Source organism: Siniperca chuatsi, linkage group LG16, assembly GCF_020085105.1.
Source record: "Siniperca chuatsi isolate FFG_IHB_CAS linkage group LG16, ASM2008510v1, whole genome shotgun sequence".
NCBI lineage: Eukaryota > Metazoa > Chordata > Actinopteri > Centrarchiformes > Sinipercidae > Siniperca > Siniperca chuatsi.
This window is the reverse complement of record NC_058057.1, coordinates 26,889,776-26,915,116: the sequence shown is the minus strand read 5'-3', so window position 1 is coordinate 26,915,116 and position 25,341 is coordinate 26,889,776. Positions and strand designations below refer to the sequence as shown.

The 25,341-nt window shown below is 42.5% G+C and overlaps 2 protein-coding genes across 3 annotated transcripts; one reads left to right on the top strand and one right to left on the bottom strand.

Moving 5' to 3' along the window:
• The first annotated feature begins 4,269 nt into the window (after positions 1–4,269).
• On the top strand, positions 4,270–13,417 carry hey2 (hes-related family bHLH transcription factor with YRPW motif 2). Of its 2 annotated transcripts, XM_044169787.1 has the most exons (6): positions 4,270–4,745; positions 4,941–5,112; positions 8,401–8,479; positions 8,591–8,674; positions 9,693–9,774; positions 11,339–13,417. In XM_044169787.1, exons 2-6 carry the CDS (start codon positions 5,027–5,029, stop codon positions 12,037–12,039), a joined length of 1,032 nt encoding a protein of 343 aa, XP_044025722.1. In that variant the 5' UTR covers positions 4,270–4,745; positions 4,941–5,026; the 3' UTR covers positions 12,040–13,417. The 2 variants fall into 2 exon arrangements, with proteins under 2 accessions (XP_044025722.1, XP_044025723.1); XM_044169788.1 differs by lacking the exon at positions 4,270–4,745 and having other exon boundaries at positions 4,758–5,112.
• A 3,949-nt stretch (positions 13,418–17,366) lies between these two features.
• Positions 17,367–21,720, bottom strand: LOC122863510 (lactoylglutathione lyase-like). Its single transcript, XM_044170085.1, has 6 exons — positions 21,569–21,720; positions 19,691–19,773; positions 19,396–19,536; positions 19,219–19,286; positions 18,808–18,897; positions 17,367–17,719 (listed from the first exon to the last, which is right to left on the bottom strand). Exons 1-6 carry the CDS (start codon positions 21,638–21,640, stop codon positions 17,625–17,627), a joined length of 549 nt encoding a protein of 182 aa, XP_044026020.1. The 5' UTR covers positions 21,641–21,720; the 3' UTR covers positions 17,367–17,624.
• Positions 21,721–25,341: the final 3,621 nt, after the last annotated feature.

Here is a 25,341-nt window from a genome sequence, read left to right as displayed (position 1 = left end):
GACAAATGAATCTAAAAAAGCTGACAGGAAATGAGGGGAGACAGACAGAGGATGACAAATGTCATGGCGGTCCTAACCCTCAGCCACCAGACCCAAGAAGAGTTTTTTTTCACTGTCAACATCATTTGTTTGTTGCTTATTGAAATAAAAACACTATTATTAAGGTCAGCTGCGAGCCTTTCCTTCATGTTCGTCCCTGCACTCTTCTGATTGGACAGCAGCTGCAGCGACGTAGAACATTTACCTGTGCAGAGTCGAATTTTTTCAGCTCGAGGAGCTGGCGCTCATGAGCAGCGAGCAAAATGTTTTTAAGCCCAGTCGACTGGAAAGAGACGCAACGCAGCAGGATCGATGCTCTCCTCTATTTCTGTGTCTTCGCTTGTTGTCAGGTTCAGTCCTGCAGGTGCACGCTCGTCTGATTGGACAGTTTTAAAAAGCAGCTTTTGCACATCCAATGGAGTCAAACCAGAAAATGTGTTAAATACATCTGCTGAAAGGAAACATTTCCTTTGAACATATTTCGGTTTTGTGTTTGTGTTGGTGAAGTTATGGCAGGTAGCTGATACATGGCGGGTGTGTGTGTGTGTGTGTGTGTGTGTGTGTGTGTGTGTGTGTGTTTGACGTCCTGTGGGAACGAGGGGTTGAGCAGTGTGAGGTCTGCTGAGGCGTCGTAGCGACAGACAGGCGGCGAGCACCATCTAACTGAGAATAATACACCACTTCCTCCCATTCTCTCTCTCTAAACACACACACACACACACACACACACACACACACACACAGCTTTCAGTCATGTTCTCTTGCTCAAAAAGGATTTCCGACTTGCGGCTTGGCGCTTCCGGCCCAACGTTCCCCGAGATATTACCCTCCTCACACACACACACACACACACACACAGATATTCCTCCCTCGACACTCGGTGTTTCCTGCTATAGGATGGCCCTGCTTGTCCTCCATGACCCCTGACACTAATAAACCTCTGATATCATCCACACACACACACACACACACACACACACACACACACTCACCGCTTTTCACACAAATTGCGACCTTGTTGGCAGCAGCTTCCCTCCCTCGACGTCTCAAACGTGCTTGAATGTGACTTTCCTCCACTGTCGTACTTCAGTTCTGCTAATATTCTTCACTTTCAGAGAAAGACAAGTAAAGTTGGATTCTTCTAAAGTCACATTAGCGTCAGACTTCCTCTTTGTGTAGCTGTCCCTGTGCCGCGGCTCAGCAAACCCCGTCTGTGGACGCATAAAGAGGAAATTGCATCATAAAGACAGTGACTTTATTTGTCTAACACAGACTGAAGCCTCACATTAGCTTCAGCTGAACTTTACGATGTACGTTCGCAGAGAAGGCGGGCTGTGGGTTTTGTCCCCCCCATCACTTACACTGACATCGCTTTCAGAAGGGCTCTCTGAGCTGTGGCCTCATGGGAAATGGTGTTCATCATTGCTAAAATATTGAATAAACATTAATATTTGATTTATTAGTGTCTAAACATGTGAACCACACAACATACTGCTGAGAAACATTGATCATTAACATCTCTGCCATACTTGAATAAATGTGCAGTATTCTGTGTATTACTCTTCCGCGCAATATTTAGTTTTCCCATGTTAGTTTTTCCTATTTATTGATATTGATATTTTATACCTCCAGTACTGCTGTGCAATATCTTAATAATCTCAATAAGCTACACTTAACTTCCACTGCTTATTACTTATATTATTACATTGTATTATTATACTGTATTATCATCATCAACCAGTAAACCCACTTGGTACTTCACACTTATTTTAGCTTATACTTACACCCACCTGGTACTTAATTTATTTTCTGACCTGTTTTTATAGTTTTTATAGTGTTTTATAGTATATTGTTTGCTAGTACTTTCTCCTGTGTGCACTGATGTAAAGGCGAGCTGCTGTAACAAAGAGTTTCCCTTCGGGGATCAATAAAGTCTTTCTGATTCTGACTCTGAAAGGCTCTGTTCCAAGCCTTCATGTTTAGTTTAGCGTAGTTACAAACTCAGTGGGCTTCTGATGGGTTTTATCGCCTTCGCTCTCTCCCGTAGGTCTTCCTCACAGCGGCCATTTTGACTTGTCACAGCAGGACAGGCACATCAAAGTCTCCCAGTCAGCCATACCAGTAAAGAAGTCAGAATCAGAATCAGAATCAGAAACACTTTATTGATCCCCGAAGGGAAACTCTTTGTTACAGCAGCTCTCCTTTACGTCAGTGCACACAGGAGTAAGTACTAAGAAAACGAAGTATGGACAACTATTAATGGCATTTGTGTGTCAGTTACACCCGTGTTAGACAAGTCCACCATGAAAAAACAAACAAACTGCATTATAATGTTGTTAATTCCAGTTCATAAAGATGAAATAAAATACATTTAAAATTTCTAATTGAACACAAAAGAAAATGTAAAGACGTATCAGTTTCTTGAACAAAGACACTGAGGACAAAGCTAACGAAGTGGACGCCACGTAGCTGGATTCACTGTTATAATCTGAGGTCAAGAGACTCTGATATATTTTAGTAACGGGCAGAGAAAGAGCAGGAGTTCAGCCAATGAGAGGGTGCTGACAAGTCTGAATCCGAAGTTATCAGCTGGAAGAAGAAAGAGCGGATAAATGGTGGGAAGGTGTGTGTGTGTGTGTGTGTGTGTAGCTGCATTATAATTCCTGCATTAAATCCTTGTTGTATTGCAAAAAAGATTAGCAGGTGTGAAAAGACAGCCGCTTCTGTGTGTGTGTGTGTGTGTGTGTGTGTGTGTGTGTCTGACCTCTCTCACACGATGATTGGGTTTCAGCACACACGGCCAGGAGCTGTGGGAAAGTCTGACACACACACACACACACACACACACACACACACACAGACTTTGTCACTCTCTTTTTTCTGTTTTTGGTCCGGGCCACTGCAGCGACGCGGGAATGTTGGCAGCTTGTGTTAGGATGCTAACATGTTAACGGCTAACATGACTTCGCTAGCTGGCTTCAGGAATTCTGCCGCGAAGTGTTGGTAAAAGTCAGAGGATCACCAAAGTCTGTAAGATTCATCCTCTCGGGAACATGAATGTAAAATTTCCTGTTAATCCAGGAATAATAGATGCCGAGATGTTTGTCTCTGGACCGAATGGATCGACTGACGACACTTTGCGGCCGTCAGCGGTGGAAGAAGTACTCAGATCTTCTGCTTAAGTAAAAGTAGCAACACCTTGGGGGGAAACTACTCCACTAAAAGTAAAGGCCCTGCATTCAAAATCGTACTCAAGTAGAAGTACAGAAGTATTATCAGCTAAATGTAGTTAAAGTGTGACAGTAAGAGTCGTCCCTGTGCAGTAAAACGCTCCTGTCAGTGTTTCTGGATTCATATTCCTGCTGCATTAATGTGTGCGTTGCATTTTACTGCTGCAGATGTTTCAGGTCGAGCTCATTTTAACTGCTTTATATCCTGTTGGGTAGTTTAACCTGCAGCAATGCATCATGGTCTATAAGGTCATCACGTGTTTGCGGCGCCGCTGAAAAGTCTTCCTGAGCTCAGAGAAACAGCCCGTTTTCAGCTCTGTGACGATGCGTTCTCCAGCTGATCCGAGGGGGGGTTAAAGAGTTTATTCAGCTTCAGGAGGAGGAGGAGAGTTTTCTCAGCACATGAAGGAAACTCTTCATCCTTCAGCTCGTCACAAACACCTGGAGATACGAGGTTTTCACCGGACAGGAAGGGGATGAAACGCTGTGATCTGTAAAGTAACTAAAGTACAAACATTTCCCTCTGAGATGTGGTGGAGCAGAAGTGTAAAGTTACTTAAAATGGAAATACTCAAGTAAAGTACAAGTACCTCCAGTCTGTACTTGAGTACATGTGCTTAGGTAGCTTCAGACAGTAGAGTACAGCAGATTCCAGCTGTAGAGGTCAAGCACAGAGTTCAAACTATACAATAAAGATGACTTTCTGGATGTGTTCGGCTTCACTGCAACAGTCTGAAACCTGTTTCCTTATATAATGACTATTTTTTGACTGTCAGAAGCGGCCTCATTCCCATGCACACACACACACACACACACACACACACACGCACACACACACTCACACACTCAGTCTGAACCAGACAGGCGGTATTATCAGGAGAGAAGGTCCAGCCCTGCAGAGACTGCAGAAATCTTCCATCTCCAATTCTTGTTTGAGTGCACGTGGGCGGTTCCACAGTGCGCGCGCGCGCGTGTGTGTGTGTGTGTGTGTGTGTGTGTGTGTGTGTGTGTGTGGCTCCCAGGCTCCGTGGGAAAGCTCCAGCAGAGGAGGAGGAGGAGGAGGAGGAGGAGGACACACCGGTCACCAGTAGGCTACAGTCTGCAGCCGACACACGGGCCACCTGCCCCGGACTACTTACCGGACACACACCGCTGGAAACACAGCTCCTGGAAGCTCCTGAGAAATGATTTTACACTGAAGACCTTTTTTTTTTATTTTTAACTTTTACTGACTTTAGAAACTAAAAACAGTTAGACGGGAAGATTTGCACCGTGTTCACACGTTTCTTCGTTTGCTGATGTCGGAAAACGTATTTTAAAAAGTCGTTTTTGACTGAGGAATCATTAATTTCATCAATTTTGCAAGAGGAAAGACTTTTGTGGCTGTCAGCTTTTCTTTCTGGGAGGGAAACTAACCTGAATCAGCTCCTGGATTAAACAAACACACTCCTGTAACACCTCATCAGGAACTTGAAGGTAGTTTATAGTATTTTGACTTCACTGCAGGACCTTTGTAATATTCCTGCAGGACAGGCCTGCATGTGTCGATCAATGCTGAGTGATGGATCACATTTCATAGTCATTTCTCTCCTGTAGTGTAAATGTATTCATTTATTCTCTAAAAACATATATCACAGGAATCGAAAAAGGTTTCTCTTTTTTTGTTCAAAGGGGAAGAAACTTTATTTTGAACTTTAATAAACCTCCACGTCTCCCCCCGGGGAGAGACAGGCAGCCCTCCCCGCCGTCCATGCGCCATGAAGCGGCCGTGTGAGGACAGCAGCTCGGCGGAGAGTGACGTGGAGGAGACCATTGATGTGGGCAGTGAGAGCGTCTATCCGGGGTGAGTCAGCAGCGAAATGTTTCCTATCCTCCAACGAAAAGCTTCAGTGAGGTTCATTTAGGCCAACGCTGTTAAATCTCAGGTAAAACGCCAAAGGAGAGGCTCCACCTTTGCAGCATGTTGTGTTGATGTTTATGCACGAGAAAAGTCTGCAGAGCATGGCTTGTAATCGTAATATTAATTCATATTTTTAACGGTATCATTTCAAAATATTCAGATTATAACTCGTAAAAAGTTTAAATATCAAGATAAAAAGATGATTTAGGTTTGAAGTTACCTGCTGTCCTTCAAAAAGTTATTATTATTATTATTGCTATTGTTATTATTTTGGTTTACTGTTGTATTGTCAGAAATGTGCTGAACCCTGAAGAGCAACTTTCTACCTGCATTATCAAATATTTCAGATTATAACTCAAACTTTTTATAACAAAAAAAAAGTTTAAATATCAAGATAAAAAGATGATTTAGGTTTGAAGTTGCCTGCTGTCCTTCAAAAAGTTATTATTATTATTATTGCTATTGTTATTATTTTGGTTTACTGTTGTATTGTCAGAAATGTGCTGAACCCTGAAGAGCAACTTTCTACCTGCATTATCAAATATTTCAGATTATAACTCAAACTTTTTATAACAAAAAAAAGTTTAAATATCAAGATAAAAAGATGATTTAGGTTTGAAGTTACCTGCTGTCCTTCAAAAAGTTATTATTATTATTATTATTGTTATTATTATTTTGGTTTACTGAAGAGCAACTTTCTACCTGCATTATCAAAAGTATCAGACAAATTCAAATTGATGAATGTGCTTAAAGAACATCTGTATAATACGTATAAATATCAATACAAACATCTTTTAAAAACCTTCTCAAAATACTGATTACTGCAGTTAAAGTAAAATATGATGCTCATTATGTTCCGCACTGCATGTAACTGAAACATCTCACTGTCCTCATTGAAATGAAAAAACACTGGAGGACTTCTGTTTCCATGAAGTCCCAAAACTGACATGATGGGCAGTTTTGGGTAAAATCCCATTTGATCTGGGATCAAACACTTCAGCCTGAGTGTATGCATTGTGGTATTTAGGGGTCAGACAGGTGCAGATTGCTGCACGGTGGTGGACAGAAAGTTAAATTAGGTCATTCTGACAAGTTCACCTGCGTGATGTGAACAGACCCCCATCACCCCACCCACCTGGCGCTGCAGGCAGAATAAAACAAACGTCCTCTCCAAACGCAGGCCTGGTGTTAACTGGAATGCACTGGAGGAAAACTGGTGGAAGTGATCAGCTGGTCGATCAGAAGGAGTTCAAACTGTCTACAGCTGCTTTTAACGCTCGATAACCTCAGTCTGTGCCGTTCAGTCGGACTGATGTTAAAGTTACTGTGTGAAGAAGTGTTTTAACCTAACTACTGACTCCCTACATGTCCTACATTTCCCACAATCCCTTTCAACAACCTCTAAAAAAAAAAAAAGGTCTCTTCAACAGATGCAGGTGGAAAGCAGCGGTGGAAGTATTCAGATCTTTTACTTTAATAAAAGCTGAGTGTATGTTCACACTGTGCTGCATTGAAAATAACACAGTAAAAATGTGTAAGTATTATTAGCAAAATGTACTTAAAGTTGAAGTACTCACAATGCAGAATACTGTTATATATTATTAGATTATTACCACTGATGAATGAATGTATAAGTAGCATTTTACTGCTGTAGATGGTCATTTTATATACTGCTGGCTAGTTTCATCTTTGACAACGCATCATATTTTATAAACTAATCTTATGTTTTGTCAGTAAAACGTTTATTTGTTTAGTGACTAAAGCTGTCAAAGTAAAAAGTCCAACATTTCCCTCTGAATTGTAGTGGAATAGAAGTATAAAGTAGCATGAAATGGGAATAATAATAATAATAATAATAACTTTATTTCTAGAGCACTTATCAAAACAAAGTACAAAGAGAAATAAAACACCTCAGTGAATGACGAAATATTAAGAAATAAAATACATAAAACACACAAAAGCAATAAAATAAACAGCCAGTTCAGGTAAAATCAGGATCTGCTTTCAGATAAAAATGTGTTCTGAGACGAGACTATACTCTAGTAAAGAACTTTAGATGTGTACTTGCGTGCAGTACTTGAGTAAACGTACCTAGTTATTAGCGGAGATACTGAAGGGAGAGAAAAGGCGATGCATTTGCCAGCGGTGGAGGAAGTAGTCAGGTCTTTAGTAAAAGTAGAAACGCCATCAGAAGTACAGAGGTATTATCAGCAAAATGTACTCAAAGTATCAAAAGTGAAAGTACTCATTATGCAGATGTTATATTATTACAGAATATTATATTTTTCTGTTTTGATCACTAACAAAATACATGGAAGAGCATTTTAATGTTGTAGTTCGTCAACGTGGAGCCAATTTTAGATACTTTGTGTACTACTGGGTACTACAGTAGTACTGCGACATATCATATAAGCATATCATATGTTTTTTATGTAAAAAGTAACTACAAGTGTCAAATAAATGCAGTGGAGTTAAAAATGGCAATATTTCCCTCAGAATTGTAGTGGAGTAGAAGTATACAGCAGCGTGAAATGGAAATACTCAAGTAAAGTATAATAAAGTACCATACCGCTGCCTTTGTATAATATATATTAAGTATTGTATATATTGTTTTTATTTTTATTCCAGTCTAATTTTAAATATTTGTATATATATTCTGTGCGTGTAGCGCGAAGGGGCCCGCAGCTTTCATCTCATTGCGCAGCCTTGTGTTGTTGAAGGACAAATAAATGCACCTTGAATATATATATATATATGCTGTATATATATATATTTACAAGTAAAGTACTCGAATAAATGTACGTGGTTACAGTCCACCGCTGGTGTTTGCTGCAGCTGCTGGAACATGTGACATCTGGAACAACAAACCACATTAATAGACAAAGAAATGATCCAGAAATTCATTATTTGTGTTTGAAAATTGATTTTTTTCCACAAAATCCGGAGTGACATTTTCCCCAAATGGCCCTAAAACACCAGAAATCCACACATTTGAAGTACTGTTCATTTTCTGAGGCTCAGTACTTTCTACTAAATAACAAGCTGTTTGTCCTTTCTGCCCACAGCTGGGGATTTCCTCATCTCGTCTCATTTGTCCACTTTTGTAGCAGCCAGGAAAACTTTTTCTCAATCTGTTGTCTTATCTTCTGGACCAAAGTCTCTGATGAATCAGCACTGTAGTTCAAATCTGCTTATTTAATGTATCGATTGAATTATTATTTTGGTTTTCAGGCACGTGAAAGCATCTTTTATAAGATGCGGATCACCGACCACGACCACTCAAGTGATGGCGAGGAAAAAACGCAGAGGGGTAAACTTATTATTTGGATTAATAATAAAAGTATCAGCACTGGTATTATGTCCAAGGATTTACAGTTCAGAGATAGTTTGAGGTTTTTATGCGTTTCTTTTTGTTTGTCAGATTATCGAGAAGAGACGCAGAGACAGGATCAACAACAGTCTGCTGGAGTTACGGAGGCTCGTCCCCACAGCGTTCGAGAAGCAGGTGAGAATCTGAGGGTCATCGGCGTTCATCAGGGAGCCCGACAGAACCGGTGACAGACTCCTTTACGTCAGTGTTCCTGCGTCCCAGGGTCGGGGACGCACAACGTAACGAAACTACCAGTTTCTGTTTATGGTTTAAGGCCCAGTCACTGCAGAAAGTAGCAGGCCAACTTCGTCCACACATCCGAGCCTGCTAACTGACAGCGAGCGAACGCGTTCGCTAGCTCAGTCGCTAACGGGACAATATGTTCACACTGTTTTGTACAGGAGACGTATTTGTGCCCTGCACTCCTGCCTCATAACTGTCAAAGCATTCCTCTGTTGTAGAGCAGTTTATACATAAATGTATATATATCCAAATATAGATATACATATATCAGGAAATGGCAAATGTTCAAAGCAAAAAACTTCGGTCCTCTGTTACGGATTACTTCTGACAGGTGAGAGCCTGACGTGATCAAGTCATCACAAACTGACCGAAGTGACAGCTGACAAACGCTAGCAGTGACGTGTTGCCTGGCACAGTCCTCCCCAGACGATATCTGTTCCTCCTTCAAATATACGTTCTTGCAGAGGAAAGCTGCCTGATGTCGTAAACGAATACCTCAGCATGATTTACTGATTATTAACTGCAGCTGTAATCTGGAAACAATATGCTCATAATCTGCAGAACCATCGTGTGTTCCAACATTTCCACTGCAGGGCATCTTGTTGCCTGGAGGCGCTGCTGTATTCAGTCTGAATGTAGTGTTTGTCGCTAGCCCTCGATGGGACAAAAAGGTTTTCTCCTAATTATTTAACTGTGACTTCTGTGTGTCGCACTTATGATTGTGACTAAAGGTTCGTCAGCCTGTGAATCCAGCTGCTGCTGCCGTCGCGTCTGGTCTCATCGTGTTGACGCCACAGTTTGAAGGGATTTTGTCATTTTCTTCAGTCGGTTGTTACTTTTCGTGATTAAGAGCTGCCGAACTTGAAACTCTCAGGTTCATCCCGCTTTAACGTTTGCTTTGTTTCATCAGGGTTCAGCTAAACTGGAGAAGGCAGAGATTCTGCAGATGACTGTGGACCATCTGAAGGTGCTGCAGGCGACGGGAGGGAAAGGTATAACCGCCTGCTGCCTGAAAGAGCAACACTTCGACAACAAAGTTTACACACTCACACACACATCCTTCACGGAAGGAAGGTTTTAAAATGTTGTTGCTCTTTTAACGACAGCAAAGCAACAGCAAACTTATATAGAAGCTGCATCACAAGTTTCCGGTGTCCGCTCGTGCGCTCAGTATGTCTGTTTGCTTGGGTGCATTTATATAGCGCTTCATTCACACACACTCACCTTCTGTGCAAGGCACCGGTCTAAGGATCAGGGCAGCTGGGGTTCAGTGTCTCGCCCAGTCTGCCAGCCCTCCACCTGCCGAGCCACAGCAGAACAAAGGTCTCATTACATGCGTGCGTGTCCTTTAGACCGCTGGGCCACCAGGACAACGCAGGCACTGGGATCAAACCAGCAACCTGCTGTACGTAAAGCCGGGCCACTGGCGGCTGGAGGACACGCGATAAGATGTGAGTTTCTGTGACGGCAGGAAGCAGCAGGTTACAGAACGGAGGTGAACCTGCTGAGCTTCAGACTCCTGACAGGTGATCGCCAGAATCCACAGTTACCGACTGACAGATGAGGAAGAGGAGGAGGCTGAGACATTTTTCTGTTGTTTAGGGGTTTTAAGTTTTTATACGTGTTTCTTTCAGATCTGTGCAGCGTGTGCCGTGACCATCGCTCATAGTGTAGTTTTTGCGTTGTTTCGACTCTTATCAGCAACCTCTCGACAACACGTTGACATTAAAGGCAGTCGGTGAGCTCTCTGAGAGGTTGGACCCATTTCATGCTGCTCAATTTTTGCCTCTTTAGCTCACCCAACAACAAAACACCACACGCTGACGAGGCCGAAGCAAAACTTAACAGCGTTGGTTACAATTTCTTCATCGGACACGTTCTCGGCGCGTCTTTTAAGATTCACAGTAGCATGAAAATTGTTGGCATTGTTGTCGGAGCGTCAGGGTGGACGTGATGAGTCAGTGTCAGTTTAAATCAGTGTGTGTGTGTGAGCGTGGATTACTCATGTTGTGGGGACTCGCCTTCCTTTTAGGGACTAAATGCAAGTCCCCATAATGTAAATCATTAGATTTTAGGGTGAAGACTTGGTTTAAGGTTTGGGGCAAGTAGTGGTTCCGGTCTCCAGGAAATCAACGCGAGTCAGTGTAATGTCCTCTGAAGTGATGGAAACACGACTGTGTGTGTGTGTGTGTGTGAGAGAGAGAGAGAGAGAGAGTGTGTGACAGAGGGAGGTGTTGAGTCCATGGGAAAGCGCTGCAGGGATAAAAGCACCACTTGACCCTGAGCAGCGCTGTTTGCTTTCATAAAGCCAGCGGGGGAAGGGAAGAGGGGCGGGGTCAGTCTTGGCTGCGTTCACAGGCCGTGTCTCTGCAGCGTTTGGGTTTACCAGCAGCACCAGACAGAACAAACATCCAGCCAGTTTCAGCATCTCAACACAATGAAGCACTAACTGTTGCACTAATATTTAGAAAACAGCATTAAAATGTTGACGTAGTATTTTATCAGGCTGTCGTTATGGAAACATTACCGGCCTGACATCTCTCTGTGCGTCTGTAGGTTATTTTGACGCCCACGCTCTGGCCCTGGACTTCCTGTCTCTGGGTTTCAGGGAGTGTGTGACGGAGGTTTCCCGCTACCTGAGTGCCGTGGAGGGCCTGGACTCCAGCGACCCGCAGCACTCCCGCCTCCTCTCCCACCTCACCTCCTGCGCCTCGCAGCGTGACGCCGCCGCCCTCACCATGACCTCCCACTCGCCCCATCACCACCACCAGCAGCCTCCCCCTTTACCCCACCCCTTCCACTCCCATCACTGGGCCGCTGCAGCCGCTGCCGTCGCCACCGCTGCTGCGTTTCGGCCTCTGCCGGCCACCGTGGCGCCGTACGGACTGAGCGGGCTTCCTGTTTCTCCTGATGCCGGAGGAGGTGGAGCCCCCCGGAGGCTGGTGGAGTTGTCACAACGCAGTGCAGCCTCCTCCTCCTCCTCCTCCTCCTCCTCTTCCTCGTCTCTCATGCTCCCCTGCACCCCCACTCCTCTCTCCGCCTCCCTCCTCTCCCTCTCTGCGTCGTTTCCCATCACCCTCCACGGAGGTCTCCCCATCCTCCCTCCCTCCTCCTTCACCTCCACCACCACCAGTCCTCCCATCTCCTCTTCCTCCTCCTCCCCCTCCTCCTCCTCCTCCTCCTCCTCCTCCCAGACTCCTCACAGCAGCAGCAGTAAACCCTACAGACCGTGGGGAACTGAGGTCGGCGCTTTCTGACTGCTGATTTTGCTGCCGACTGACCTCTGACCTGTTGACCAACTGACAGTTTTAACAGCCTGGAAAACCCTTTTTACCGACTGGTTTCAACACTTGACCCAAGCAAATAGTTCTATTAACCTGTTAACCTTTGAGGTGTTTTTGTGCAAGCTGGAAAACGTGATTTTTTTCGACCAGTTCTGAAACTTCTGCCCAGAGAACAGAAAATCACAGTTTAATTAGCTGCCTTTCCTCTTTCTATCCAGAATTACTGAACTGTTTTAACATGTTTTACCAACTTCAGCAGATGTTTTGTTCACAGGAGATTTACTCCACAAAGTGACACTCGTTTATGAAATGTTACGAGAAACTAAAACAAACTGAACAAACTATGTTTAACCTTAAACCCCTGTAGACTGGACCTCCACCGAACCCACTGAGAGAATCTCCCAGAAAGACCATATGTGACCTGTTGGCTTCTCTACACATCTATTATTGTTTAACCAGAATAAGTCTGGTGATATTCTATATTTTTGGTTTTGTCAACAAATCCCATGCGCAGACCCAAACCAGCAGTGTGAATCACAGCCTGATGGATCTTCTTCCTCCACTGTCGTCCAGAAACCGTTAAAACTCATCAGCGAGCCGCTCTGTTGTTCCTTCATCACCATGAACACACACACTGTAGTTTATTCTGACTCAGCCCCACACACACCGTCCTGCTGCCCCAAACACTCACTACAGCACCACATGTGGATTCATCCGCCGCTGGAAATAGTCCCCAACAGATGCTCTGTTTCCTCCTGTTGGTCTGATAAAAACTACAGCGAGCAGCTGTTTGAGGAAACTACTGAGCCTTTTTTTAAATAATGAAACTGTCTGTGAGGCCTTTTTAGATATTATTGTCTTCAGTAGGAACAAATGGAGACAAAGTTTTGAGAGACGGATGAACACGTTGTTGGTTTGGGTCTTTTCGTGGGATTTTTTGACAAAAACAAAACTTTACTGAAACACCGACCATGTGACAAAAACCAAAGTCTGCCTCTGAGATAATCACTTCACTGATGTTTATTCAAACTAACAAGAATGGACACTTAAAGAGAACCTATTACGAGAATAAACCAACGTTTCCACGGCAGACCTGCCAAAACCAGTACAGTCTCAGACAGCTGTATGTGCAGACTGGTGTAAACTGGGATGAAGATTAACATAATAACAGCGACGGTGACTGTAATGTTGTACTTCAGTAACTTACAAACTGACACGCTGAATCACACTAAACCCTTTCCCACTTTTTTTTTTATTATCTGTGGTTTTCATGTAAACTGTCACTGGATGTACCATCCAACCTCTCTGATTCTCTGTGTGCCTTTTTACAAATAAAGATGAAGTAACAATATCGCTGCAGTCATGCGAAGCGCAGCTGTTTTCAGTATGAACTGTTTATATGTTGAGAGATTTAACCTGGGTGTATTTGAAATCATCTGTTTTGCTTTTAAGTTTCAGTCTGGACGAGAGCTTCAAAGCCTAAAATCTGAAGCGCCACACCAGTGCGTCTGTAGCATCTCCTTAAAGGAATAGTTCAACTCATTAGTTCAGTACACTTATTTGTTTTACTTGCTGCGAGTTAGATGACGAGAGCAATACCAGTCGCATGTATGTGTGCTAAGTACGGAGTTAGAGGAGGAGATTAGCTTAGCATACACACTGGAAACGGGGCAAACAGCTAGCCTCTCTGTCCAGAAGCCACGGAGTAGCTGCAGCACATACGACCCTGTAAAAACCACACATTTTAAAATTTCTGTTTGTGCTCGGACTAAATCAAATGACGTGTTAATTATCGAGCTTATTAGATGTGTCAGGAGATGTATGTTTTGAAGCTGTTATCCTCTGTTTGCAGGCTTTATGCTAAGCTAGCAAAACCACATCCCGACTCCAGCTCTGAACCGAAAGCACAGACGCGACATTGATGCATCTGAACATCTCACTCTCTGCAGCGCAGCGAATAAACTTAAAGTTTCCCCACATGTCGAACTTTAACTGCAAATCGCTGATTCTTTACATTTTTGCTGATCTTTTTCAAATGCATGCTGCACAGTTTCAGATTTCAGTACCATAAGAACATTAATTAGCAGACTTGCGTAATCCATCACGGCGATCGACATTATAAGAGTGGTACTGCAGTTAAAGTGCTAAGTGACTGAACGGAAGAGTGAACGCACACTTGATCGCTGATGGATTGGACAGCTCAGACAAGTTTTAAGAGTCCATTAATATATTTTCACATCAGAAATAAAAAACGGAAAGGAAATAAAGACGTGCCTGATAATTAGCCCGACTTTGTGTTCGGCTGTTTGGGACACGTATCCGTCCATGTGGTTGCTAGAAGCAATTCATGCTTTTTATGTCTATCAAATTAAAAAAGTTATTTCTTTAAGTTGGCTAATTACAGCTGCATTGATCTCACCCGTGCTTATTGGCATTTGCGAGGCCATTTATCTGGCTTTCTTGATCCCACCTACGAAGCTCTGATTGGCTCCGAGAAACAACCGTCAGTGAGAACGACACCAGACCTGTTTGAACCGCTGAACAAATGGGAGATGTGGGCGATTCAGGGGTCTGAAACCAGGCTGACGAATATAAACACAGCAGTTTGTGGTAAACGGACTAAAACATGTAAAAACCACTGGAATGGCCCTTTAAACTGCCCTGTGCAAGCTGGAAAACACGATTCAACTAGCTGAGGTTCAAAGTTCATCCTTGACCCTGGAAACAGCAGTTGAGAAAACAATCCAACCACAAGGTCCATTTAGTAGCTGTTGGAGCTTTTGATCACATCACATGATCTTCCACAGCAGATGGAATTTGCCCAGTTGTCACGCAAATTGCCATTTTTCTCCTGAGCAACTTTAAGGACCACGTTGTTTTAAAAGCTGAGGTAAAGTCTTCGGAAAAACTACAATTCCAAGACAACTGGGCAAACTCCATCTGCTGTGGAAGGTCATGTGATATGACCGAGAGCTCCAGAACAGCTAAATGGACCTCGTGGCGAGACTGTTGTCAACGCGATACAATTTATCTGCAAAACAAAATGTGTTAGACTTCAAATTTCTTTAACTTGAGGAATCTATGAGTAACCAGACTGCATTCCCAAGTAATACAGAATCAAACAGCGTGCGCGCGCACACACACACACACACACACACACACACACACACACACACACGTTAATCCACTCCTTCTTTGCCTTCATCTTGCAGTTGATTTACACACTGAAATCACTGTTGCACCCGTTAAATCCTCCCAGAGAAGAAAACGGCGTCATTTCCAGCTGAATGGAGGATTAAAGGCTGACAGGCCTGGGAACAGCTCCGCAGGCCGTAAATCCGCCCCGGTCAGCCGACACGGTTCTCACGCCGGGACGCCGCTTTGAAGTGACCGGCGGTAAATTGGGTGACATGAGCCGGTCAGGGCTTTACATACAGACACACAGAGAGGCAGACAAAACAGGACAGAAACCGTATGAGGAGACACTGAAGTAACAAGAACTCCAGCGTCAGCGAGAGAAGTGTCTGTTTAATGGTTTTCATTCGCCAGACAACATATTAGAAAGTGGTTGCTACGAAGACCGTATGAATCATGATTTCCAGTTTAAACACAAAAACTTTTTTCATTTCTTCATCAGCTGTACTGACAGTAGGCACTGATTTGCAAGTTATTATTTTAAATTATTTTCTGTTTCAAAGATTACTCTTCATCACCGCACTCCTACAACACTGTCGGACAGTTTTTAAAAAGGATCGATGCAGCAGAACCAGAGACTTCTTCGTCTTTTTTTACTCCACACGTTCTTTAACCAGGACCGAGAGGTGCGACCACATCACAGCTGGTTCAGCCTCTTTACATCGGCTCCCTGTTGGTTTCAGGACTAATTTTAAGATCTTAAGATTACTTTTAAGGCTCTTCATGGCTCCAGATTATATTTTAGACCTTGTAATCCCTTATGAACCTTCACGTAGTCTGAGATCTTCGGGCAGGGTCTCCTGTCTGTTCCTGAGTCCAGGATGGAAACTAAGGGGACAGGGCTTTGGCCATCAGGGCCCCGAGGCTCTGGAACAACCTGCCCGAAGACATCAGGCTGTCTGAGTCAGAGTCTTCGTTTAAGTCTCGTCTCAGAACACATTTTTATCTGAAAGCAGATCCTGATTTTACCTGAACTGGCTGTTTATTTTATTGCTTTTGTGTATTTTATGTATTTTATCTTTTAATATTTCGTCATTCACTGTGGTGTTTTATTTCTCTCTCTGTGAAGCACTTCGTACTTTGTTTTGATAAGTGCTCTATAAATAAAGTTTTATTATTATTATTATTATTACTGTTCTTCCTTGTTGAATCCTGTCGCCTACATTACCCACAATGCAACACGACTGCCGACAGTTCTGTCAGAGATTCAGGTGTGTTATGCTAGTAGCGGCTAATGTAGCCTGCAGCAGAGAGGAGCAGCTGCAGAGGTCTGATGAGCTCACTGCTTTCTGACTCCACACCAACAGATTTGTTTCATCTTCAAACTTGTAGTCCTCAGCGCCGACCGACGCCGACTCGAGTGACATCACTTGAGGACATTTAGCAGACTCCACACAGCTCGCTCTGAGACACCGAAGGCTTTATACGATACTTTGGAAACACACGCTGAGGTGGAAAATCAGTTCCCCTTTAATCTCACTTCCCTACGTGTCCATACGTGAGTCGCTGTATACTTTTCGTTCATGTGCAACCCACTCAACAAATGTTTCTCGGACAGGTTTCTACAAGTTGTTGTTGTTTCTTATGTTTCGTGTCCTCATGTTGCAGTGTTTTTATTCATGGTCTTTGTAATTTATCGAGTCTTAAATATTCTCTGGATGTGGTATCCATCCGTTTTAGCCACGCTGGCAGTGTTGGTCAGTCCACCACTTCAAATATCTCAACAACAGTTGGATGGATTGTCGTGAAATTTTGAACAGACGTTCGTGTTCCCCAGAGGATGAATCCTGATGACTTTTGTGAGATCCTCTGACTTTTAGTCTAGCGCCATCATCAGGTCAACATTATAATGTGTCCAAATACCTGCGGAACTGATGGCATTCCCACCAGCCTCAGCTATACTTCGTGTTTACTACTAATTAGCTAAAGTTAGCATGCAAACATGCTAAACTATGGTTAGCATTGTCCTTGTGAGCATGTTAGCATGCTGATGATGAAGTACAACGTCATGTTTATGTTAACGAAGGTGCTCAGAGCTCATAAAGCATCCAGAGAACTCTGCAACAGACTGTTAATAGATTCAAAGACACCGCGACCACTTTCTGTTTTCTGTTTGTTTTTTTTAGTTTCTTTTATTAATTTTTTTTAGAATAGGAACAACTTGAACAAAGATCTTTAGATCTGCGAGACCACACCAGTCGCCGAGCAACACAACAAGAAAACAAAATGTCTGACAGGAGCTGGACTGTGACACAGAACAGAGTTTATGCGGGTATCAGAGGTTCGTCATGTAAACGAAGTCTTTAGTTTCAGCAGTGTTATCCAACCACGATGCCCTGAATGTTTCCCAGCGCGTCTCTGCGTTAAGGTGACATTAAGGAGACCATGTTGTTAGGACTTAAGATCTCAATCCAGTAGCCGTCAGGATCCTGAATGAAGGCCAGATCCTTCATTTTACCTGTGAGAAGGGGAAAATGGTGGTAGTTAATATAATGGAAAACACACATACGCACTTGTTCTTGTCTCTAAGAAGAACACTTGCATGAATTCCCTGGAGACTCAACCTAATCCAAACCTGAAGTTTAACTGTAAAATGTCACGTTCACCCTGCGAGGGCCACCTTTTCCAGAGGTCAGCCCCCATAATGTGACTGTGTGAACACATTTTATGTCAGCACAACGTGATTAACACAAGTTAACAGAGCCCACCATCGCTTCTAACACACAACCTGCCTGAGGTCCGGCTGAATCTGAGCTCCACCTCCTGGTGGAAACTTATACCAACAACATGTGGGTGACGCAGAGACGTTAATTAAAGTATAATAAGAATCTGAAGACTAAATACTTAACAGTTCTGAATTTAAACAGTTGCATTTGAAAATCTGGACTCTTTGTAGCTCTCCATTTCCCACTGGCTGTTATATGGCTGCTAACAGAGCTGAATCCACTGCAACGCAAGCAAATAGATCGACAAAACATCTTCATAACTCAGAAAACATACTTACATACATGTTCTTCAAGTCGTACACAACAACTGAACTGAGTTACAACACAATCGAATTTTCTGTACACTCATTTACATAAGTTGAGGGATGAAATGACATAAAACCTGTTCCACAAATAAAATATGTTGCATGAAAATATTGCCTGATGGATCTTCTTCCTCCACTGTCGTCCAGAAACTATTAAAACACATCAGCGAGCCGCTCTGCTGCACTGGGTGACATGTTCCTTCATCACCATGAACACACACACTGTAGTTTATTCTGACTCAGTCCCACACACACCGTCCTGCTGCCCCAAACACTCACTACAGCACCACATGTGGATTCATCCGCCGCTGGAAATAGTCCCCAACAAATGTTTCCTCCTGTTTGTCTGATTAAAAACTACAGCGAGCAGCTGTTTTAGGGAAACTACTGAGAGTTTTTAAAACATGAAACTATATATAAACTTTAGTGTTATATCTGTGAGTCTTTTAATGGGATCTGTTGACACTGAGTAAACAATAACGACCTGGTTTGTCCAAAGACTAAGGAGCACTCACCTGAGTTTGGTTTCTTGACGAACGTCACTTTTTGCTCTTCAAACAATTTGCAGGCAGCGTAAACATCGGGAACAGCAATGCCAATATGACCTGCGACAAGACAGGAGGTTACACCCAAAACACACACACACACACACACACACACACACATAAAGAATACAAAGCACAGGTGGCATCTGTCTCACCTTTTCTCTCAGCTCATCTTGAACTGAAACAATACAGCTAAAAACCGGTTAATTATACTAAATGGTAACAATAAAAATTAAAACGTAGTCAGGTAAAAGTAAAATAGTAGAATAGTGCAATTAAAAGTAAACAGTAAAATAAAAAACAAACGACTTTTAAGCTAATATAAGCAGTTCACTTGTTTGCTAGCAGTTAAATCTACATTAACTTAGTTCAACTTCTCACCGAATCCTCGCGGTTCGTTGTTTCCATTGTGGTACGACAGACTTTTATCTGACTCTGAACCCCAGTTACTGACAGACAGAGAGATAATTCAGGATCACACAGTGCATGAAGTTCATCAGTTTGGGAGTCATCTGGTGTTTTTTAGGGTGTATTTGGTGTAGTCTTCGTCATACATACTGCGTGAGCTCGATGGTGGCTCTGCGAGAGAAAGTCCACGCCGTCCTCTCTTTGATGTCCGCCGGGATGTCCGTCTTGTCCTCGTAACCCAGGAAGTAGAGGGTGAAACGCATCGAAGGAAAGTCGATTTTTTGGAGCAAGCTGGAAACCACGGAGGAGCCCAGTGGTTAATGGTTTGAAAGCAGATCAGAGCAGTAGTAAAGTCTGGTCTGACGTCGACACACAGAAAAGTAAAAGTTTGAGGTGTTGGAATCAGATTTGACTGGACGGGTTCAGGATCAGACTGAGGACTCACGTCATGCCCAGGATTCGAGTGTAGAAGTCCAGAGATCTCGCTGGATCTTTGACCCTCAGCATCGTCTGCTGCATCATGTAGTCCTGAAAAGACCAAAGTCATCGAGAAAAACGTGAAAAATGAGTCTTAAAGCTGCACTAATCAAGATTTCTCTATAAACAATGGCCGCCCGTAGTAACAGGTCCTCATGTTGTTATCACCAACTCTGGAAGACGCTGAGACCGATGAGGGCGGTGAGAGTGAACCAAAACAGTGAAGTTAATAAAAAATAAATAATAAATGAGCCGAAAAGCTCCGTGGAGTGACACCTTTCACACTGTCCGTGGTCATTTCATCCTTTGCTAATATATTTTAAAATAAGACAAGAGCAGCTTTAAACAAATAAAAACATTTTGGGATTCAGAATCAGAATTAGAATCATTAATACTTTATTGATCTCCGAGGGGAAACTCTTTCGCTACAGCAGCTCGCCTTTACGTCAGCGCACACAGGAAGAGAAGTACTAAGCAAAAAATATAATACACTATAATACAGGTGAGAAAATAAATTAAGTACCAGGTGGGTATAAGTATAAAATAAAATAAAATAAGTGTGAAGTACAAAGTGGGTTTACCGGTTGATGATAATAATATGGTATAAAGTAATAGCGCAATCAATATCAATAAATAGGGAATTTAAACCGAAAAGAGTATATTGCACAGGAGTATTAACACAGAATATTGCACAAGTATGTCAAGTATTGCAGAGATGTTAATGATCAGTGTCCAGTTTAGTGACTTCGGGTCAAACAGACTGACACTTAGAGGGAGGAGTTAAAGAGTCTGATGGCCACAGGCAGGAATGACTTCCTGTGGCGCTCAGTGGTGCATTGTGGGGGGATGAGTCTTCCGCTGAAGGTGCTCCTTTGCTTGACCAGCACGTCATGGAGCGGGTGGGAGACTCCGTCCAAGATGGCGTGTAGTTTACCCAGCGTCCTCCTCTCTGACCCCTCTCTTTATTTTAATAAAGTTAATTAGTTGAATATCAAAGTCCCTTTTCCCTTCGCAGCACTACAGCAACACGTGCCTACGCATTTTTATTTCAAAGTTACAAAGTGATGTGAGATGGGAGTCCTGAACGAGCCTTGGTTTCTGGTATTGTGTCAGTCTTGCGCTTCATGTCAGTAAACTTTAGTGTAAAAAAATCTAAAGGGTCAGTTCACCCAAATGACAAAATCCTTGTTTTTTTTCCCACAGATTCACAGAAAAGGTCTTCCGGCACCTTCATACAATACTATAGATGTTAATGGAATTTCATTTGTGTTGCTTCAAAAATAACATTTAAACAGTATGTTTTTAAGATTCAACACCTCTTCACAGTGGCCGTGTCACTCTGGATCATCTTCACACCTCACTGGGAACTACTTTCTGTGTTCTGTGGATCGTCCAGAATTACCTGGACGCCTCTTCTGGAAAGACAAGTTGTTGTCGAATTGTTCAAATGTCATTTGAGCTTTTAAACGCCACAAATGAAGGTGCGTTCACCAACACTGAACTGAGGTGGAAATCTCAGCTTTGGATATTTCTAAATCTTGGCACATGAGACTGAAGCTACTGGCATGAATGACACATGAAGTAACACAATGTTTTATGTAATTTGGGTGAACTGGCCCTTGAAAAATCAGCGGCAGCGTGTATTATAGCTGTGACTCTGCACTGCTTTTAGCCTGCATGTACACTATCAGTCTGGCCTACAGGTCTGAAGTCAGAAATGACTGCTAACAGGTTTGACTGCATTTCAACCTCACAGCAGTCTGGCTCTTCTGCCAGAGCAGCAAAATACAATCAAATAGCTTCAATCCGTTAAAAACAAAGTAGATGTTAAAAACCAAACAGTCACCTTGGTGATGGGATCTCCTTCTTTGCAGGCGGCAGACGCAGCCTCGTCCGACAGTCCTCCTTCGGCCTCCATGGCTCTCAGATCAGACTGAATGAACACACAGGTTCCTCACACACCTCTGTGCTGCCTTCAAGTGCTGCTCGTAAGATTGCGCTCCTGAGGTGTAATATTTTTAATAATGGAAACATGGATTCATTACAAAAACAATTTGTATAGTTTCTTTTATTTATTTTTTTAATTTTTGGTTGTTGCTGGTCTTTGGGTTTCCCCATAAACATAGTTGTGAGATGTTAGATGTTTTATGAGTCTGTGGCGGCCGGTGCTATCCTGTATGCTGTTGCATGCTGGGGCAGCAGGCTGAGGGCAGCAGGCTGAGGGCAGCGGACGCCAACAGACTCAACAAACTGATCCGTAAGGCCGGTGGCATTGTGGGGGTGGAGCTGGACTCTCTGGCGGTGGTGTCAGAGAGGAGGACGCTGGGTAAACTACACGCCATCTTGGACGGCGTCTCCCACCCGCTCCATGACGTGCTGGTCAAACAAAGGAGCACCTTCAGCGGAAGACTCGTCCCCCCACAATGCACCACAGAGCGCCACAGGAAGTCATTCCTGCCTGTGGCCATCAGACTCTTTAACTCCTCCCTCTAAGTGTCAGTCTGTATGACCCGAAGTCACTAAACTGGACATTGATCATTAACATCTCTGCAATACTTGAGATAGTTGTGCAATATTCTGTGTTAATACTCCATGCAATATTTAGTTTTCCCATGTTAGTTTTTCCTATTTATTGTTATTGATATTTTATACCTCCAGTACTGCTGTGCAATATCTTAATAATCTCAATAAGCTACACTTAACTCGACAGTACATGCACCACTGCTTATTACTGATTTTATTACATTGTATTATTATACTGTATTATCATCATCAACTGGTAAACCCACTTGGTACTTCACACTTATTTTATCTTATACTTATACCCACCTGGTACTTAATATATTTTCTGACCTGTTTTATAGTGTTTTGTATTGTTTGCTAGTGCTTCCTCCTGTGTGCACTGATGTAAAGGAGAGCTGCTGAAACAAAGAGTTTCCAATCGGGGATCAATAAAGTGTTTCTGATTCTGATTGAGCAGATGATCTTATGTCGCCTGTTGTGCGACTTATTACAAATTTGTCTCGAACACGAAGCAGTCGAATGTGCTGAGTGACAAACAGTCCTGGCTGCATTACATTGGCTATGCACTTGTTTAAGATATCAGATGTTCAGATTATTACTTTTATAGCTTTACACGATTTGACTCCATTATCCAAGACCCTTTTCAGGTCTGACGACGACACATCGTTGGCTGGCATTTTTTTTATTTTTTATAACATATTACTCTAATACAGCGGTTCTCAAACTGAGGGGCGGGCCCCCCTGGAGGGGCACAGAGCCACTGCAGGGGGGGCGTGGATGACCAGGGGAACAATATGGGTGGAAATTGAATGAACATGATTTATGTAGGGAAACAAAAACCAAGAGTTTGATGATGATATCGTGCTGACCCGAGTCATTTCTTTTATTCTTTAAAAGAAGAAGAAGGGGGGGTTGGGACGTGAACTTTTTCGGCTTCTGAAGGGGGCATGACAGAAAGAGTTTGAGGACCACTGCTCTCTCAGTTTGTGACCATTCCCTGCATTTGCTTTGTTGCATTTTTATTGTCACTGGAGAAGCCATGAACTCTGAAAGGTGCAATTACTGCTATTACAACTTGTACTATTTCCACTAATAACTAATACAACTACTGCTAAGTTTCAAACCTCTCTAAAGATACACTCCCTGATTAAAGTGCTACATTACGGCAGTGTGTTGCTGCCTCCATGACAAAAAAAAAAAAAAAAGATTTGCTAATTTTCTTGTTATGAAAACAGATGGAAAACATGACTACAAACAAAATACCAACTTTTGTTAGAACGAAAATTCTTGTTTTAATGAGTTAATTGGTCGTTATAACAAGAAATGTCCTTTTTTTTTTAACCATTTAAGTTGATTTTGTGTAACAGGATGAATATGTTGATATAACAAGAAAGGTTTCATGCTAAAATTTAATATTTTTTTATGTAGTAATTATGGTAAAAACACATTATTACATGACAAACAAATTGTTGTTATAAAGCAAACCAAACTGCAAAAGCAATCTCCCAGAGTTGATGTTTGAAACTCAACATATTCTGTGCTTGAGTCGCAACATCAACAGCGAGCTGAAAGGAAATGTAACTGAACCTTTAACATTAAATGGACACTTTCGTCCACACATCTCTTGTTGTTATATTGTTGTATTTTAATTCCACTGTTGTTTGACACCTCTTCTCTGCTCCTAAACATCTGATCTCGGCAGCTCAGATATCACAGAAAAGTCAGATTATCCCAGTTTAGACATTTCTGACAGAACCTGAAGGCAGCAGCATTTGGTGTTTCTGGTCGCATGGCAGCCGCTGCCTTCAGGTTCTGGATGAACTATTGCGAAAGCAACACCCACGCAGACGAGAGATGCAGCCGAGCAGCGAGTATGAATGCAGAAGTGGAAGTTAAATTCCAGTTAATACTTCAATCTGTGATGCTATCAGCATGACATATCACCTGCTCCACAGAGCGTGGACCAACTGAGGAAATAGTCTCTGTAATATCAAACTGCAGTGAATTTCTTTGCTCAGAAAGTGTTGCGAAATAAAAGCACTAGAAACTTAAAGGGAGTCTGGCAGGCAACATTAGCGTCATTAGTATAACAGTTTTTATTGTCTAAGACAATAAAATTAAGATTAATAAAGTAAAATGACCTTTTGCCAAGTATTTAATCAACTTGTTAACATTAATATGAACTTTACGATGAGCTGACTCGTGTCTGGTTGTTGTAGTAAACCCTGGCATTCAGGTAGAGCGCGGTGAAGCTGAGCTGCAGGTCTGAACAGGTACCGGAGACATTTGAGGTGAGAGAACACGAGTGGGAGAACTCAGGCTGTAGACTGACATTAACACAACCTGGTTCTGGATCAGATCCCCCTCACCCCCTCATACTACTCTCACAGTAACTACATAGATATTACGCATTAGGTATGGTATGTATTCAACATGATAAACACATTGTATTTGGATCCGATGACGTGTTTTTAGTCAAAATAAGTCTTTAAAGCAATGAATAATTTGGCTCCAGCTGCTAAACGTTTCACAACCCCTTTCTCCTTACATATACTCATTTGATCTGTTGTTAATAGAAAAATATTGATTAGTGCAGCTTTAAAAGCCACTATGTGTAGGATTTAAAAATGTATGACTTAGGTGCCATCTGGAAGTATGGAGAATGATACCCGACAGCAAGTTAGCCAGACTTCTGGTCTGCACATGCCTACTTTAAATGAGCGATAAACAATTCTGTGAAAGAGACACAAAAACGGCAAAATCCTCTGCTCAGTTTCCTTTTTATAGAAAGTGTTAATATAAAACCAGTGTTAAAAAAACTAATTATTAAATACTAAAAAAATTGAGAAAAAAATAATTTAAAATTAGCATTTTGTAGAGGCCTCCAGAGGCTCACATTAAAAGTCTGTTAAAAACAAATCGTAGCCAAATCTAACTCGTAAAAACCAGTAATCCTTAAAATAAAAATTGCTTATAAAACAATTTTAGAACAATACCTCATATCGTAACTGCACCAATTCTGGAAGAAGTGGTGCCCCAGAAAAAACAGTCGAATCATCATCATCATCACCTGTAGAGCAAATGAAGATAATCTAC

What these genes read in the sequence shown, in the direction of transcription:
- hey2 (XM_044169787.1), top strand. Translation starts at nt 5,027, where the DNA reads ATGAAGCGGCCGTGTGAGGACAGCAGCTCGGCGGAGAGTGACGTGGAG. An exon ending in AGTGAGAGCGTCTATCCGGG is followed by an intron (nt 5,113 to 8,400) that starts GTGAGTCAGCAG and finishes TTTGGTTTTCAG; the next exon opens with GCACGTGAAAGCATCTTTTA. An exon ending in GCAGGCGACGGGAGGGAAAG is followed by an intron (nt 9,775 to 11,338) that starts GTATAACCGCCT and finishes GTGCGTCTGTAG; the next exon opens with GTTATTTTGACGCCCACGCT.
- LOC122863510 (XM_044170085.1), bottom strand. Translation starts at nt 21,640, where the DNA reads ATGGAGGCCGAAGGAGGACTGTCGGACGAGGCTGCGTCTGCCGCCTGC. An exon ending in GCCACCATCGAGCTCACGCA is followed by an intron (nt 19,287 to 19,395) that starts GTATGTATGACG and finishes TCTGTCTGTCAG; the next exon opens with TAACTGGGGTTCAGAGTCAG. An exon ending in CAACGAACCGCGAGGATTCG is followed by an intron (nt 18,898 to 19,218) that starts GTGAGAAGTTGA and finishes GTCTTGTCGCAG; the next exon opens with GTCATATTGGCATTGCTGTT.